The sequence below is a fragment of the Mus pahari genome, chromosome 2 (genome assembly GCF_900095145.1).
Source record: "Mus pahari chromosome 2, PAHARI_EIJ_v1.1, whole genome shotgun sequence".
NCBI classification, from domain to species: Eukaryota; Metazoa; Chordata; class Mammalia; order Rodentia; family Muridae; genus Mus; species Mus pahari.
The window spans coordinates 57355935-57373920 of NC_034591.1; the positions used below are offsets into that span (position 1 = coordinate 57355935).

Sequence of the window (17986 nt, forward strand, 5' to 3'; positions counted from 1 at the left end):
TGTATCAATTTTGAAGAAGAGAACTTTATAAGTTACTCTTATTCTGAGATGAATGGTTTTCAAAATCATCAGTCAATGAACCAGACCTTACCCTCACCTAACCTCTGTGCCACCCTCCAAGCAGAACCATTGTTCATTGAAACAATTGATGAATGACTTCATGGATAGACAATCTTAATACACACACTATTTCTTAAATGAATGTAACCTGTTCCCTGCAGGCTGAGAATGATGACAATCACTCAAGTCAAATAGCTTTGACCATAGCAGGAAATCTGTATCCAAAAATTGTGCCTACAATTCATTCCTTGGCACAGCAGAACTGTCAACTCTTAGCTTATCTACTATGGAGGTAAAATCCTTTGGTGATGTGAGGGACATTCAAGTACAGCCTTATTACAATGAACACCAATGTCCAAATACTGTTCTTATTTTGTGTTTGTACCATAGTAAGGGCCAAGATTTTAAGCTCTACTAAAAACCAACCAACCAACCAACCAAACAGACTTTATCTATGTTCATTAAAAAAACTAATAGTGATATATTATTAAAAATTATCATATAGTTAATATATTTGGAGTTATTTGAAATTTATATTTTGAGAAAAACATATATATTTTCACTATTGCTGTAGACAAACATCTACATAAGACTGTTCAACTGACTTATTTTATATCAAACAACTTTTATAATACTCATTTTATTGTTATAATATTTTATAAATTTTAAAGAATATGATAAAAAACTAAAAGTATTGCAGGTTTTGAAGGGGAGGCTTTCCGGGAGCAGTTGGGGTACAAAAGAGAAAAAAGAATGTGATGTAAGTCTATTTACTCAAAATATGTTTTTAAATGTTAGCAAATTGAAATTATGTATCTTTTCTCATCATAATACAATAAAACTTAAATCAAAGGGAAGAAAAGCCATGATGAACTCTCAGATATAGGTAGCCTCTCAGATAGCCTCACTTACTTCATCCTGCAGGATTTTGCACATAACCCTAATTGTGCATCTCGACAGATTTTTCTTACCTACTTATTTAAACTACAGATATCGGGAAACAGGGTTTTTACATTGAAAGCAATTTATGCCATATATTGTTATATGTGTGACATATGAATGTATTAGTTCATGCTGTTTGGATTGAGTATTTTGTCTTCATGTAGGTCTATGACACAAATGTATATGTTGCCCATGTTGGTCAAAATATGGTGTCAAATCCCTTGGACCTTGAATTACAGAGTTGCAAGACACCATAGTACTGCTGGAGGTCCCACCCATTTCCACTGTAAGGGAAGCCACTTCTCTTAACTACTGAGCCATCTCTCCAGCGTCTGAATTAGTTAAGACAAATCTACTGTGTATTACTATCATATCTATTTCAGGATCTGTTCTGGGCATTATAAAGTTGAATTTGTGACAGATTGATGGTTTTTTTTTTTTTTAAAGATTTATTTATTTATTATATGTAAGTACACTGTAGCTGTCTTCAGACACTCCAGAAGAGGGCGTCAGATCTTGTTACGGATGGTTATGAGCCATCATGTGGTTGCTGGGATTTGAACTCCAGACCTTTGGAAGAGCAGTCGGGTGCACTTACCCACTGAGCCATCTCACCAGCCCCAGATTGATGGTTTTAATATGATGTTAATACAGCTCAAAAAGGCTGGACAAGACTGGCCATAGATACATGAATATAGAATCCACATGTTAAATTCTCTGGAAGAAATTATTCTTAGCCTCCTTTCACATTTTCAACAAGTATTAACTGTTGCATTCTTCCAGCCTAGTATTCTCCTAGCCTCTAAGCAGGCTGTACCAGACCTCTGCAGCCACTAACTTAGAACCACCTGCAGGGGGGGGCCTCCCAACCTGTCACAGCTGCCGCTGCCCTTCAAAGCGTCGCCATTGCCTGCTGAGACGACTTTTAGATGTTCCAGAGACAACATTCTCAGGGCCTGCCTACAGGCTCTCACCTGTGCGACCAAAGACTGGGGCTGGTGGGAAGGGCTCTTTCCCACGCTATAAAAACTGAGTAATTCATTAAACCTGGGACCTTGAACAGGATCCTTGGTCTTGGCCTGCTTCCTTCCCGTCGTCTCTTCCCTTCCCCAGCTTGCCTTCCAGGGCGGACCCAATTTAACTGAATTAAATATGGCTTGTAATCATATAAAGCCCCTAAATGTAGACTATAACAAGGAGCTATGTTGTTAACAATAACTATTAATTATGAGCACAAAATCTTAAGAATGTAATCTGTGTACTTCTCTTGTGCATGATTTCAAATTCAGTATATGGATTAAAAACAGTGGTGAGTACCTCATCTTTAATGCACACACTTGCCTGTTCCATTGGAAATTTCATTTTCTGGGCATAGGACACAATCAAACCAGCAAGCAGCTTTCCCTTGCTGAGAGATTTCCTGAATCCAGGACCACAACTTTCACTGCATACCGAGATAGGACTCGCAGGATATTAAAAAAGTGAGATCATATAAGAGTTAATCTGGTAACTGAATTATATGATAGTACTAGGTAATAATTCATTTAATATTATACATGCCCATTATATTAATTTATGTGCCTATAAATGTACATTATCAAATTAGTTATGAACATTACAATCATATATAAATATAGTTTTATATATATATATATATACATAGTTTTAGAATCATGAATAACATTGATAAGAATGTACTAAATCTTGGCAACAATAAACACATAAAAAATTTTTAAAAAAAGAAAGGTATAGCTGGGCATGGTGGTGCACGCCTTTAATCCCAGCACTCGGGAGGCAAAGGCAGGCGGATTTCTGAGTTCGAGGCCAGCCTGGTCTACAAAGTGAGTTCCAGGACAGCCAGGGCTACACAAAGAAACTTACATATAAAAAACAAAAAAAAAAAAAAAAAAAAAAAAAAAAAAAAAGGGCTCTGTAAATCTCTACGTGTCACTGGCTAATTGCACTAGGAAAAGAAAGCAGACTTGGAACAAATTTATCATCAGGGAAAACAACTGAAGGCTGGCCAGTTGGAATTAAGAACAACCCAGATGAAACATCGTAAGTAGTGAGTAATAATTAGGAGTTATCAATAGGAAAGTAGGTTTTAATAGCATTGAGGGTAGGTATTTGCCCAACTATTGTGTTGTTGGCATCTTTATTTACCAATCAGAAATAACTCGGGGCTAAGGTGTACATGCGGACTCTCTTGTCTCCAGGGCATTACAATAGATAGCAAATCTCAACAGTCTGTGGTAGTTTGAATAGGAATGGCCCCCATAGACTCCCTGAGCTTGGCCATAGGGAGTGGAACTATTAGGAGGTATGGCCTCGTTAGAATAGGTGTGGCTTTGTTGAAGGAGTGTGTCATTGGAGAGTAGGCTTTGATGTCTTAGAAACCCACTTTCTGCTGCCCGCTGCTCTGATGTAGAACTCCCAACTCTTTCTCACAATGTCTGCCTGTACACTGCCATGTTTCCCACCCTGACAATAATGAACTAAACCTCTGAACTGTAAGCCAGGCCCAATTAAATATTTTCCTTTATAAGAGTTATCGTGGTTATGACGTCTCTTCACAGCAACAGTACCCTCAGATACCATCCCTCTACTCTCCAGCCTAACTGAGGGCACAACTTATAGATGAGCTTTCCCTAGTGAGTCTGCTGAGAACCAAGCCTGCCTACATCTCCAAGCCTAACTCAGGTCACACAATTGCTGCACCAGTCTAGCCTGAGGCAGGCTAGAATCACATCTCAGACATACAACCATGGAAAGAAGACCACATGTCCAAGTCGAATCCCCAAAGCACAAACAACCTGAATGGCCAAACAATATTTCTCAAGCTTAAATGAATCCCTAGAAGAATCCCAGGATACAAAGATTAAAAGAACAATCACCAGCCAGGCATGGTGGCACATGACTTTAATCCTAGTGCAAATACATCTCTATCTACATGACCAGCCTGCTCTATAGGAGCGTTTCAGACAGCCAAAAACCCTGTCTCAGGAGGACCAGCAGTCTCAATTAATCTGGACCCCCGAGGTCTCTCAAACACTGGACCACCAAACAGGCAGCAAACACCAGGTGATATGAGGTCCCCAACACACATACACATATACATATAGGACTTCGGGGATCTGTGTTCATTCAGAGATGATGTATCTAACCCCTCAAGAGACTGGAGGCCCCAGGGAGTTTAGAGGTTAGGTGGGGACATCCACATGGACACAGGGGGGTTGGGGAGGAGGTATGGGGTGTGGAACAGTCAGAAGGTGGATGGGGGGGGGAATAAAATATGGAATATAAAAAATAAATTAATTAAAAGAAAAAAGAAAAATAAAAGGAAATCCTGTCTCAAAAAAAACCAAAAAAACAAAAACAAACAAAGAACATTAACTTCATTAAAAGAAAAAATGAACAAATCGTTCAATGAATTTAAAGGGAGTAGCAACAAATGCCTAAGTGATGCTCAAGGAAAGACAAATGCATGGCAAATAAGATTAAAATGAACAAAGCCTGGAAAACTGAGAACTACTGAAAACTTAAGCCAGAAGGAAGATAGAACTGAAAAATGCAAAATCAAACTATCAACCTTAGGGGTAAGCCTTACAGACAATAGATAAGTAGAAGACAGAACGTCAGAATGCGAAGATAAGAATTCTGAGGAAAAGACTTGGAGCATACAAGCAAAGAATATGAAAAACTGTTAAACACATGAAAGAAACATACGGGAATTATGTATGGGATACCACTAAAAGACCAAATATTTAAATGAAGATGATGAAGAATTCCAGGTCAATGGCATAGACTAGATCTTCAACAAGATCATAAAAGATTAACCAAGTCAAGGAATGGCACACCCATAACAGATACAAAAAAAGCACACTAAACATCCAACTCCCCACTGTGTGTTATAATTTAAACATGAGATGTGCAGAGAACGAAGAGAGAGTATTTATTGAAAGTTGCAAGAGGAAAATCACAGGTCCCAGGTTTAGGAAAACCCATAAGAAGGAGGAGCTGACTCCTTAATGAAAACTTTCAGAGCCAGAAGATCCTGGAGTTCTGGACGGATGCCAACCTACATTACTGGACACAGCAAAGCTATCCACTGTAGTTGAAGAAGAAAGAAAAACGGTCTGTGGCACAAACAAGCTAAAAGAAGTCGTGTCCTAACCAGCCCTACATGGAATGATGGCCGCAGTACTGCAGACTGAAAATAGACCGAAAACAAGTGAAGTTATAATTACTGAAACAACTGAACCGAGAACATAAAGAGGAAAAAAATATAATAAAACGACAGCAATCAACACGTACTTTTCAATAATATCTTTAAAAATTAATACCCTCAACTTACAAATAAAAATACAAAGTAGCCAATTGGATTAAGAAAGCCATCTTTCTATTATCTACAAGAAATCACCATTTTGCCCTCAATGATAGGCACCACCTTAAAATGAAAGGATGGAAGAAAGAAGTCTAAGAATATGCGACCAAGAAGCAAGCAGATGTCGACAGATATCCTAATATTCAGCAAGCTAGACTTCAAATTAAAATTAGTCAGAGAGATAAAGAAGGCCATATCCTTCTTATCAAGGGAACAATTATCTAAGAATATATTACAGACCTAAGTATTTACGGAACAAACTCTGACACACCCAATTTTATAAAAAGCAAATTAGACTAAAGACACAGATAAATTCCAACTCAGTAATAGTGACTGGTTTCTATAAATCTTCTTTCTCAATAGGTAAGCTAGTCAAGAGAGATTCAGGCATCAAAATTAAATACATAATACATCAAGAGGACCTACATATATACAGAATATTCCACCCAAATACATTCTACTCTGTAGTCCATGAAAGTATTCCATGAAAAGCAGATCACATTCTGGGAACACAAAAAACTTGTAACAATTTCAGAGCCATTGAAATAATCCCATGCATCCTATCTAACTAAAATGCAACAAAGTGTAATATCAATAGCAAACAAATCCCCAGTAACTATATAAATCATGAAGATTTAACAATACATTATTGAATGATGAATGTGCCAGAGAGTAAGTCACGAAAAAAAATTTAATTTTCTGGAATTAAATAAAAATTAAAACACAACACAACAAAACCTGTAGGATGGCTACATTAAAAGCAGCCCTAAAGAAAACTTATATCTTTAAGCACCTATATTAAAAATCTCAGGCTGGAGAGATGACCCAGCAGTTTAAGAGCACTGACTGCTCTTCCAGAGGTCCTGAGTTCAATCCCCACCAACCACATGGTGGCTCACAACCATCTGTAATGGGATCCGATGCCCTCTTCTGGTGTGTCTGAAGGCAGCTACAGTGTACTCATACACATAAAATAAAAAATAATTATTCTTTGAAAAAAAATCAGGGTAACAGGGCAGTAGTAGCCCACACCTTTATCCCCAGCAGTTGTTAGAGGCAGGCAGATCTCTGAGTTTGAGGCCAGCCTGGTCTACAGAGCAAGTTCCGGGACAGCCAGGAATATATAAGACTGTGTCTTGAAAAAACAACAAAAATAAATAGATACATACACACACACACACACACACACACACACACACACACAAAAATCAGGGCACAATAAAACTCAGAGCAGAAATAGAACGAAATGGAAATCAAGAAAACAATGCAAAGAATCAGCAAATCTAAGAACTGCTTCTTTGAAAACATAAACAAGATTGACAGACCCTTGGCCAACTAAACAAAAGAAAGAGATGACTCAAAATAGCATAATCAGAAATGAACAAGGAAATGTTACACACACACACACACACACACACACACAAACTGAATATTATAAGGGAATACTTTGAAAACTGTACTCTACTAAGTTGTAAAACTTAAACGAAATTGATGAATTTATAAATCACCCTAAATCCCAAAGTTAAATAAAAGACCAACAAAAACAGACCATAATAAATAAGGAGATTAGAACAGTACTCAAAAGCCTTCCAGCTTTAAAAAAAAAAAAAAAAAAAAAAAAAAAAAAAACAACCCCAGCTTTAAAAAAAAAAAAAAAAAAAAAAAAAAAAAAAGCCCAGGGCCACATGGATTTACTGCAAAATTCTACTAGACTTTTAAAGATCTACAGCATATTCTTTTTAAATTATTTGAGAAGGTTGGGAGAGGACTTCCAAATTCCTTCTATAGATCCAGTATTTCCTCATTACCCAAAGCAGGTAAAGACACAACAAAAAGGGCAAACCACAATCCAATAACCTTCAGTGACCATCCATGTAAACATCCTAAAATACTTAAAAACCAAATACAGGCACATATCAAAAAAGACCATATGCCATGATCAAGTTGGCTTTACCACAGAGATGCAGGGTTGACTCAACATACATAAGCCATTAAATATAATAAATCATATAAATGGACTTAAAGACAAAAGTCATCTATCTCAATAGGTGCAGAAAAAGCCTTTGACAAAACCCAACACGCCCTCATGATAAAAGTCCTAGAGAGAACGGGACTAGAGGGAACATGCCTCAACATGGTAAACATGATATATGACAACTCCATAGACAATACCATCCTTTTAAATGGAGAAAAACTCAAAGCAATCCCACTAAAATCAGGAACGAGACAAGGCTGTCAACTATCCACATGCTTTTTCCACACGTGCTTGACACGCGTGCTTGACACACTAGCTAAGCAATAAGGAGAAAGACACCAAAGAGTTACAAACAGGAAAAGCCAAATTACCCCTACTTGCAGATGATGTATTATACATAACATCCCCAAAATTCCAACAGAAAACTATCAATGATCAATAATTATAGCGCAGTTGTAGGACCCAAAGTCAAAACCCAGTAGCTTTTCTATATGTCAGCAACAAACATGCTGAGAAAAGGATCAAGAACACACTCCTTCACAATAACCAGTTGTTTTTGAATCTAGGAATAAGTCTAAAGAGGTGAACAATCACATCATAAAAACTTCCAATCTCTGGAGAAAGAGATTGAGAAAGACCCTAAACAATGCAAAGACCTCTCATTTTCATGGATCAGTAGAACTGATACTGTAAAAATGATCATTTTACTAAAAGCAATTTATAGATTCAGTACAATCTCAATCTAAATCCACATGGTATTTTCCACATAAACAGAAAAAAAAAAAAAGAATTCTAAAATGTATTTGGAACTACAAATGACCACAGACATCCAAAGCAATCCTCAGCAAAAAAGATGAATATCCTTGGGCTGGTGAGATGGCTCAGTGGGTAAGAGTACCCGACTGCTCTTCCGAAGGTCCAGAGTTCAAATCCCAGCAACCACATGGTGGCTCATAACCATCCGTAACAAGATCTGATGCCCTCTTCTGGAGTGTCTGAAGACAGCTACAGTGTACTTACATATAATAAATAAATAAATCTTTTAAAAAAAAAATGAATATCCAAGGGTTATCATCCCAGAGTTCAAGCTATATTCCAGAGCTGTAATAATAAAACAGCTTGGTACTGGTACAAAACCAGACAATGGAGATCAGTGGAACAAAACAGGAGACCCAAACATGAGTACGTGTAAGCAGAACTATCTGATACTTGACAAAAATGCCCAAAACATGCAGTGGAGAAAGAGCATCCTAAGGAAATAGTGGGGGAGTGTGATGTGCATATGAAGAAGAAGAAAAGTGAACCCACATCTATCCATCCCAAATGCACCAAAGACCTCAAGGCAATGCCTGAAATACTGAAACTGCTAGAAGAAAACACGGACGGTGCAAGACAGGTGTAGGAAAGGACTTCCTGAATAGGACTCCATTTGCTTCAGGAATTAATATTGACAATGGACACATAGACCACATAAAAGCTTCTGTACAGCAGAGAAAACACGTGAAGAGGATATATATATATATATCCTCTTCACAAATATATATATATGAATATATATATATATATATATATATTCAAAAAGTGAGTAAAAAAAAACGCAAGTGATAGGCTGAAGAGGTGGCTCAGCAATTAAGAGTACTTGCTGTTTTTCTGGAAGACCCAGGTGGTTCCCAGCACCTCATCAAATGACTCAACCATCCCCAGTTTCAGGGGATCCATAGCCTCTGGCCTCTGTGGATACCTGTGTGCACATACCCACATGCATACACACACACACACACACACACACACACACACACGTAATTAAAAATAATAAAAGTAGAATTTTTAAAAGAAATAACCCAGTTTGAAAATGGGCTACAGATCGGAACAGAAGTTCTCAAAAGAATAAATAAATGGCTAAGAAATATTTCAGAAGGTGTTCAACGTCCTTAGCAATTAGGGAAATGCAAATTAGAACTAGTTTGAGTTCTTATATTACCTGAATCAGAATGGCTAAGATCAATAAGACAGCTAATGACAAATGTTAGCAAGGATATGGGGAAAGGAAACCTTTATTTACTGTTAGTGGAATTGCAAATTGGCATAAAGTCTGAAAATCAATATGGAGAATTCTCAAAAAGCTAAGAACAGATCTACCATATGGCTTAGCTCTACCACTCCTTGGCATAAGTGCCAACATCCTACTCCACAGATACATGTTCAACAGGAAAACAGGAACAATCTAATGTCCTTCTGTTGCTGATTAAATAATGAAAATATAGGAGATAATACACACTGAAATACTATTCAACTCTAAAAAAGCATGAAACTTGTAGGTAAACAGATAGAACTCAAAAACATTAAGCCATGAATTAATCCCCGCGCTCATGGGGTAGAAGCTATTGGCTCTCTGAGTTCAAGGGTCAGCCTGGTCTATACAGGGAGTTCTTGGACAGCCAGGGGTTACAAAGAGAGACCCTGCCTCAGGAAAAGAGAAGCATACTGAGCCAAGTAGCCCAGACCCGAAACAAACACTTCATGTTCTCTCTTATTTGTGGGTCCTAGCTCTGGGCTTTTAGATCTGAGTATGTAGCCAGAAGTCACTGCAGAAACTAGGAAAGCTAGAGAGGGACCATGGGGATGGGAAAGGAGGGACTTTAGAAAGGGAGATAATAGTCACAGGAGGATGAAGGAAGTGGGGAACAGCAGAGTGGGGACTTAACTGCAAAGGAGGAAGGAAGCCAGTGTAGACAGGGAGGGAGGAAGAAGGATTAAAAACACATTAAGAGCATGAAAGAAAAGCTATAGGAAAATATAGTGGTTTATGTTCATATATGCATACATACATATATACATACATAAAATATATTGGTTTATGTTTACATATACATACAGACAGACGTGTGTGTGTGTGTGTGTGTGTGTGTGTGTGTGTGTGTGTGTGTGTATAAAGAGACGAAGATGGAAGAAGGGAAAGAGAAAGGGGCAGTTATGACACTTGGGGTGATGCTATAGAGTATCTAATTAAAGCCCCATTACAAAGTATGGCAATCTTCCTTTGGAGTCAAAGAGACCCCCAACATCATATAGAGGCTATTATTGCTGTTGCCTTTGGCCGCCTCCCCAAACTTGAAGGTAATAGCTACTGCTGAAGACGACATACACGTTGGACACAGACTTGGAGGAACTGAGATGGAATTGGCCTGGAAGCCTCTCCCAGAGGACGAATTCTCACGTCTAATGATTCTATGCAGGCTGCCAAGAGAGAGGAGCAATTGCCAGCCCAGTGATAACGCATAACTCCTGCAACCACCAGCAGCACGGCAGGCAAGCTATTCCCAGTGGTGCAGTGGTGGTGCTGACATCTTAAGTGTAATCGACAACTGTCTAACAGGGCCCAAGGCTTGCTCAGCAGGAGAGAATTCAACCCTGGTACTGCAAACCTAGAACTACCTGTAGCTGGGGGAGTCTCCGAGCTAAAGGAGAGCCTGCTACCATTTTCCTGAACCAATATATTTGCTGTTTTCTAACTATTTACCCTGACAGCCACAAATGAGTGTTGCTCTCATCCCTCATCAAAGAACCTTTGTTTTGCATTGGAAAGAGACACTACAAATATTCCCAATTGATCAAAAAGCAAAGAGCAGCTGACAGTGGGGTGCCCAGCTGCAGTCAATGTAATACAATTAGCCTGCACCTAAGGCTCAGAAACATCACAGAAGATGAAGCAGGAAGACTGTAAGACCCAGAGAATAGGAAAGTCTGCTACACAGTAGTGTCTTCTGTATGATACGGAGCTTTACCATGAAATCTCAACAATACAAACATGCCAGTGCCGATGAAGGACGCCTCACAAGGGCCCTGCTCCTAAATGAAAAGCTTCAGGCAAGGAAGAGCTAATAAGACAGGGACATGCTGTCTTCTCTAGGTACAAGTCTGCTGATGAGGTATCCAACCCTTAGCTGGCAGCCCAAAACACATACATATACAAGCAACATTAAATGGACTCGGTAGGCTGTGAGTGTGTATGTGTGCGTGTGTATATAAAATAATAATTATGCAACCACAAACTTGAGAAGGAGTGAGGGGTGGACATGGGAGAAGTTGGAGTAAAAGACAGGGTGGAAATTATGTAACTACAGAACTCATGTGTAAAATTCCCAAATTTAAAAAAAAAAAAAATTCTTTAAAAGATATGTCAAAAACCTAGAAGATATATTAATGTGATATAACTAATATGATATAGTAAGAGAATAACGATTTTATTTCATAAAACAAAGACTATTAGTGAGCTACATAAATACTGCTACGAAAAAAATTTCTACAATAGGGTGGTGGGGGAGGGGGGGAATTCCAGAAACCGTTTCTTAAATTAGTCACTGAAAGAGGATTCGAGGTGAAGAGACCTCCTTCCTCTTAACAAAGGCTTCGTTTGTTTGCCCTGCCCCGTTCTCTGAGTGAACTTTCCCATTGGCAGTCCTTTGTGACGTGTTTTGTGTGTGTGTGTGTGTGTGTGTGTGTGTGTGTGTGTGTGTGTGTGTGTGTGTGTGTGGCATGTACAAGTGCCTTCATTTATTTGCATAATGGTCTCATCTTAATAAGATGTCTTGTTTAGGTTTGGCCACAAGAGGGCAGTCTTCATTGCTTTGGCACGCTTCTTTCCCTAGCTGTTCCACACATCAGGCTGTGCTACTCGGACTTAACCACCCATCCATAGAAGGTCTCAGCATATCGTACATCACCGAACCAAGGGACTCCTAATGTCATTGACCCTGTAGGTCTATACGCCCCTCTAAAATCCCTATGTTGAAATCCTAATCTCAGATATGAGCATGTTCTATTTGGAGGTAGGTTTTGGGAGGTGCTTGCACCCTTATAAAGCAGGCCACACAAAGCTTTTTCATGGGTGCAGATACATTGAGAAGGTGACCATCAGCCAGCAAGGCAGAGAGGGCCCCACATAATCCAACTCTACAGACATCTAATCCTGTGCTTCCTGTCCCTACAACTGTCAGAAATTTCTGTTATTTATAAGCTACTCAGTCTGATTGCTTCCCTGTCTGTTTTTGAAACAGGGTCTCACCTAGCCCTGGTTCTAAGCTTACTAGATAGGTGAGGATGGCCTTGAACTTCTGATCTTCCTTCCTCTGCCTCCCTAGTGCTGGGATTGCAGGGGCTGGAACCCAGGGTTACTTGCATGCTAGGTAGACACTCTTCCAACTGAGCCACACCCCTAGCTCTCAGTCTGTGATAAGTTGTTATAAGAGCTAAGATACTTGGCTAGAATTAAGGCACCCGATTCCTAGGTGCTTCCCAGGAAAAAGGAGAATAGTCCTTGGTCTAGCTCCATGGGAGCTTTGCGTGGGTCCCTTCTGCACTGTAGCAAGTTAGTAAAATCCTCCTTTTTGTTTGCTTGGAATACATAAACCTGGATTTTATTATTTGTATTGCAGTCAGTTTCTTCATAACTAGATACCACAAAACATTCACTTTGTTTGTTTGTTTGTTTGGTTGGTTTGGTTTTTTTTTTTTTTTTTTTTTTTTNGTTTTTTTTTTTTTTGGTTTTTCGAGACACACCAGGCTGTGTAGACCAGGCTGGCCTTGAACTCAGAAATTCACCTGTCTCTGCCTCCCAAGTGCTGGGATTAAAGGCGTGCGCCACCACTGCCTGGCAAAACATTCACTTTTAAAAATGCATTTGAATTAAACTTTTCTAGTCTTTAGATATATATTACTAGTTAGTAATATATTACATATTACTAACTAATGTATATGGCTTTTACTTTTAAAATATATTTTATGTGTATATGCATATGATGGGGGGAGGGTGCTATATGTGTGCAGTACCTGAGATGTCTAAAAGAGGACATCAGGCATCACAGGGGTTATAGATACACAGAGCTGTGGTTACAGACAGATGTCAGCCACCTGACATTGCTGTTGGGTGTTTGAATTGAACTTCAGTCCTCTGGAAGAACAGCACACATTCTAAGCACTAAGCTATCTCTTCAGGCCTGGAAAGTTTTCGCTTGAACTTATTGAATCACCTGTTTTAGAAAATAAGAAAAGAAAGAACTTTGTGAAAGGAAAAGCCAGGTCTGAACCACCACTCTCCCAGTGGATGGTGCATCTTCCCTCAGAAAGGCTCACAGAGCAGCCGACTCAGACTTGGCTGTGGGTAAAGTGCAGGTAGCGGGTCTTCATCTCTGGGTAGAGCCCAGGAACATTTTGTCATAACACTACCCTAGCACTTAAGGTTGACAGCTATCACCAAGGAAAGCCTGAAGCAGCTCACTCCATGAGAAACCTAGGCAATACCTTAGGAGTGGACATGAAGCGTCCCAGACTTGAATTCTCCACATTCAAACTGGTTAAGGAAGTGAAGTACATACGGCTGATTGCGCTGGATGGGATTTAAAGTGCCTTTGTTTCTCTTCCTTTCACGTTTCCTCTTCCCCTCTACCCCTCCCCTACCACAGTTCCTTAAAGGTAATAATAATAATAACAACAACAATAATGTAATACCCTACATTAGAGATAGAGATAGTTCCAATATCCACACACTGCAGCGTGCATCTTGTTGGTGCTGAATGATGAAGCAAACTAAACTCTTCCCCATGAAGATAGACTCCAGAGGCAGCAAGGGATGCTTCTATAGATTGAAATACATCTGAGCTTTCAACACACAGGAAAAAAGAAGCAGGGGCCTTCTTCCTGCTTTGCCCAGTGGTCTGTCTGACAGAGCTGACACGGATACCTGTGTGGTCACTGAAGATGGTGTCCTCAGCAATAAAGGTGCTGCTCCCTTGGCCTGCGTGCTTTAGATATCATCTTGCCTAGAGTATTAAACGTTTGCAGCCATTATGCACCTTAACACGAAAGAACTCATCTGTGGTCACAAAAATATTTTCTTAATGAGAAGTATGTATCTGAGTAGCACGTGGCCTTGATTATTGTCATTATTATATAATGTCTCTCAAATGCTGTGTCACATATGTCCCTAACTGCTTTGCATTTAAATAGTCTCATCCTCCAGATAAACGTATGCAAATATGCTAATATTCACCCCTGTTTTAGAATGTGGAAGGCATAGGAAAGATGAGATACAGCCACCCAGAGTTAGGAGCCCACTTCATGCCCAGGAGGCCAAGCAGAGCAGAACCCCTCAGGCCTCAGGACTGAGCCCACGTTGTGATCTTTTCTGATCCTTGCCAAGGCCCCTGGAATCAATATAGCCTGATACATAAACAGTGACAGGTTTCTGGGGAGAATGCTACAGGTGACTGAGAACCCAGAGTCTCTATCCGCACTGGAAGCTGGGAGAGAAAGCTGGCATCAGCCTGCTCACAAGGGGACCAGGTGGGTGCCCCCACCACACACACACACACACACACACACACACACACACACACACACTGGTAGGCTCTTCTCTGCTCGGGTGAAACAGGCAGAAAGGATTTTCAAAAGCAACAACGTAAGACAAAAGCAGCACCCATTTTTTAAGACAGGAAACTCTTTCAGGGGAGTTTAAAAACTCTGTAGACACAAAAATTCCCTCTATTGAAAGATCATCAAGGCTGGAGATATGGCCTCTATTGAAAGATAAGAAGCATCAAGGCTGGAGATATGGCTCAATTGTCATGAGCACTGACTGCTCTTCTAGAGGTCCTGAGTTCAATTCCCAGCAACCACATGGTGGCTCACAACCATCTGTAATGGGATCCAATGCCCTCTTCTGGTGTGTCTGAAGACAGCGACAGTGTACTCATTTATATAAAATAAATATTCTTTAAAAAAAAAAAACAACCAAAAAAAAAGATAGGATTTTATCCCAACCTGTACCAGACTTCTGCCCAGCCCCACCTCCTGGTGTCAAGGCTCTGCCTTCCTGATCTAGCCCCAGTACTTTCTTGTTTTTCGATAGTCCATCCTGGCTGATAAGTTCCGCAAGAGATAGAACTCACAGAGCCCATAGACGATTAAGCGTTCATGCCCCCAAATAAAGCAGAAATTCTTGCTATGCCCTTACTCTGAGAGCACGAGGGTCCCTTCCCCCACCCCACCGAGGTTCAGTCTCCTTGCACACCCTTCTTGGGTACCTGGGATATAAATGGAGCTACCATTGCTCCAATGCGACACAGGGAGCCGCTGGTTCCCATCCCTATAGCACGCATCGGGGTTGGGTAGACCTGCAGAGAAAAGGAATAGGAAACGCCCGTTGGTGACTGGTCTTCCCAGGATTCTCTCCTTCCCTTCCCTCTCTAGCCAGGTTTCTTTATTTGTAGCTTACTGGTTGGATTTCGGGGCAGAAGATGCTCTTTTGTCTTTGGGATACAGTTTTGAACTTTTTAAAAAAAGTTACATTTATTTATTCCTCGGGTGTGCGTGGATATTCATGCATTTATGGTGCATGTGGAGGTCAGAGGATAACTTGAAGGAGTCAGAGCTGTCTGTCCTTCTATCATGCCAATCTGGGGGACTGAACTCAGACTGTCATGTTTGGCAGCAAGTGCCTTTTCTCGGTGAGCCATCTCCCGGCCTGTGGTGATTAATTTTTATTGTCAATATATTTGGATGTAGAGCTGCTTAAATTAATAAAGGACAGAGCATTGGGCATGCCCCCAATCAATTGTTTAACCCACTAATGAACTCAAAATTTGGGTAGACTAGAATTTTGGAAGCCTCGTTAGAAGACGTGGGCACTGGCGTGTGATTTTGAGGGTGTATCGTAGCCTGAGTCCCTTCTTGTTACCCCCCTGGCTGCTATGAGGTAACCAGCGTTTCCCTCCCTCACCCTTTGACGGTGGTGTCTCTGTTACAGACCAAAGGGTAAAACAGACAGCTGTGAGCCAGGACCACTGGAACTGAGCTAAAAGATCTTCCCTCCCCAAGATGATTTCAGGCATTTGTCACAGTGACAAGTTTGACAAACATCCTGATTTTACAAGGAAGGAACGGGATCTTGTCTTTGAGAGACTGGATTTCAGTAAACTGAACAAGAGAGGGGAAACCCGTATCAAACTCTCTGATATCATTTTCATAGAATGTTTTAAGAAACTTGTCGAATGGTTAACAGCAGTCAGAGATGCACAGATTGAAAACTCGCCGGGCGTGTCCTGTGTACCCACACCATCCATTTCCCCATGCTCACCTCAGCAGTGTAAATGTAGATGGTGTTGAAGTTTGCTGCCACCAGGGCCCTCAGCATGAAGAGGAAGCCAATGAGGCCGGCACTGAAGAGGAAACAGAGGAATTATAGGAACCGACACAGAGGACCTTCCAAGACGGTCTCACAGAGCGCTGAGCCTTGGCAGGGTGCTGTCCTCAACTGGCCTGACTGTGACATCCTAAGCCAGTTTCCTCACAATCCATTCACCAAATCACGATGCTCAGGCCTGAGGCTCCCTGATGAGTACATGCCTTGGGAATGGTACTTATTGATATAATTGTTTTGCCTGTACGTGCATATATATATATATATGTTCATTACATGTATGCCTGGAAGGTCAGAACAGGGAATCAGATCCCCTCAAACTGGAATTAAGGTGGTTGGGAAACATTCTGTAGGTGCTGACAACTGAACCTGGGTCCTCTACAGGAGCGGCAAATGTTATCTGCTTAGCCATGTCGCCAGCCCCCTCTTACTTCTTTAAATCACTAGATGGTCTAGTCCCTTGTAAGATGTAAATGCTCTGTGGTTAAAGAGCAAAGACATGTAGAAAACAAGAGACTGTGTGGTGCCCAGATACAACCAATACATCCACAACACAAGTCCTGCATCTAGGGCCCATTGTGGAAGAGAGGTCAAAAAAGATTGCCGGAAGTTTGCTCTAAGAAAATGTATCCTAGAAATGTCAGAGAGGCTGTACCCATGAAGTCTCATCGCCATGGCCACCTGAATAAGACCTGAATACCAAAGGTACCAATGGACATGCTAGCATGGAAGAAAGCTCTCAGGGCCTCAATTCCAGACAAAGAACTATAAGCAACTGGGACTACTAAGAGCAGGAGCAATGGTTGTCTCCAAGGAAACCTCCTCCCCATTGGTTATCCAACACCAAATGATCATCCCTGTGATCACAAACATACAGGTAGTATATGGACGGAGCAGGATATATTTATGTAGTGTGTGTGTGTGTGTGTGTGTGTGTATGTGTGTGTAACAATGAAAAACTTTTAAATGCCACTAAAAGAGAGCATGGAGTACATGGGAGAGATTTGAGGAAGGAAAGTAAAGAGGAAAATGATGTAATAATAACTTCAAAAAATAACGAAAATCTCAAAAAAGACCCAATTCGCAAATCTAAAAGAGAGAGCAATGGCAAACTGTCTCAGTCAGGACTTCTATTGCTGTGATGAAACACCATGGCCAAAAGCAATGTGAGGAGGAAACAGTTTATTTGGCCTATACTTCACACAGCAATCCATCATTGAAGGGAGTCAGGACAGGAGCTCAAGCAGGGCAGAAACCTGGAGGCAGGAGCTGATGCAGAGGCCATGGAGGGGTGATGCTTACTGGCTTGCTCCCCATGGCTTGCTCAGCCTGCTTTCTTATAGAACCCAGGACTTCCAGCCCAGGGGTGGCACCACCCATAACAGGAGAGGCCTTCCCCTATCAATCATTAATTAAGAGAATTTACTGA

General features: G+C 40.6%; 1 protein-coding gene across 1 annotated transcript in view; it reads right to left on the bottom strand.

The window, feature by feature from the left end:
- Svopl (SVOP like) overlaps positions 1 to 17986 on the bottom strand; it is a 54234-nt gene that overhangs the window by 8837 nt on the left and 27411 nt on the right. The window contains exons 12-13 of the mRNA XM_029534917.1: positions 16495 to 16576; positions 15443 to 15532 (exon numbers count right to left, since the gene is read on the bottom strand). Of these exons, the coding sequence (XP_029390777.1) occupies positions 15443 to 15532; positions 16495 to 16576 (172 nt within the window). The remainder of the gene's footprint in view (positions 1 to 15442; positions 15533 to 16494; positions 16577 to 17986) is intronic.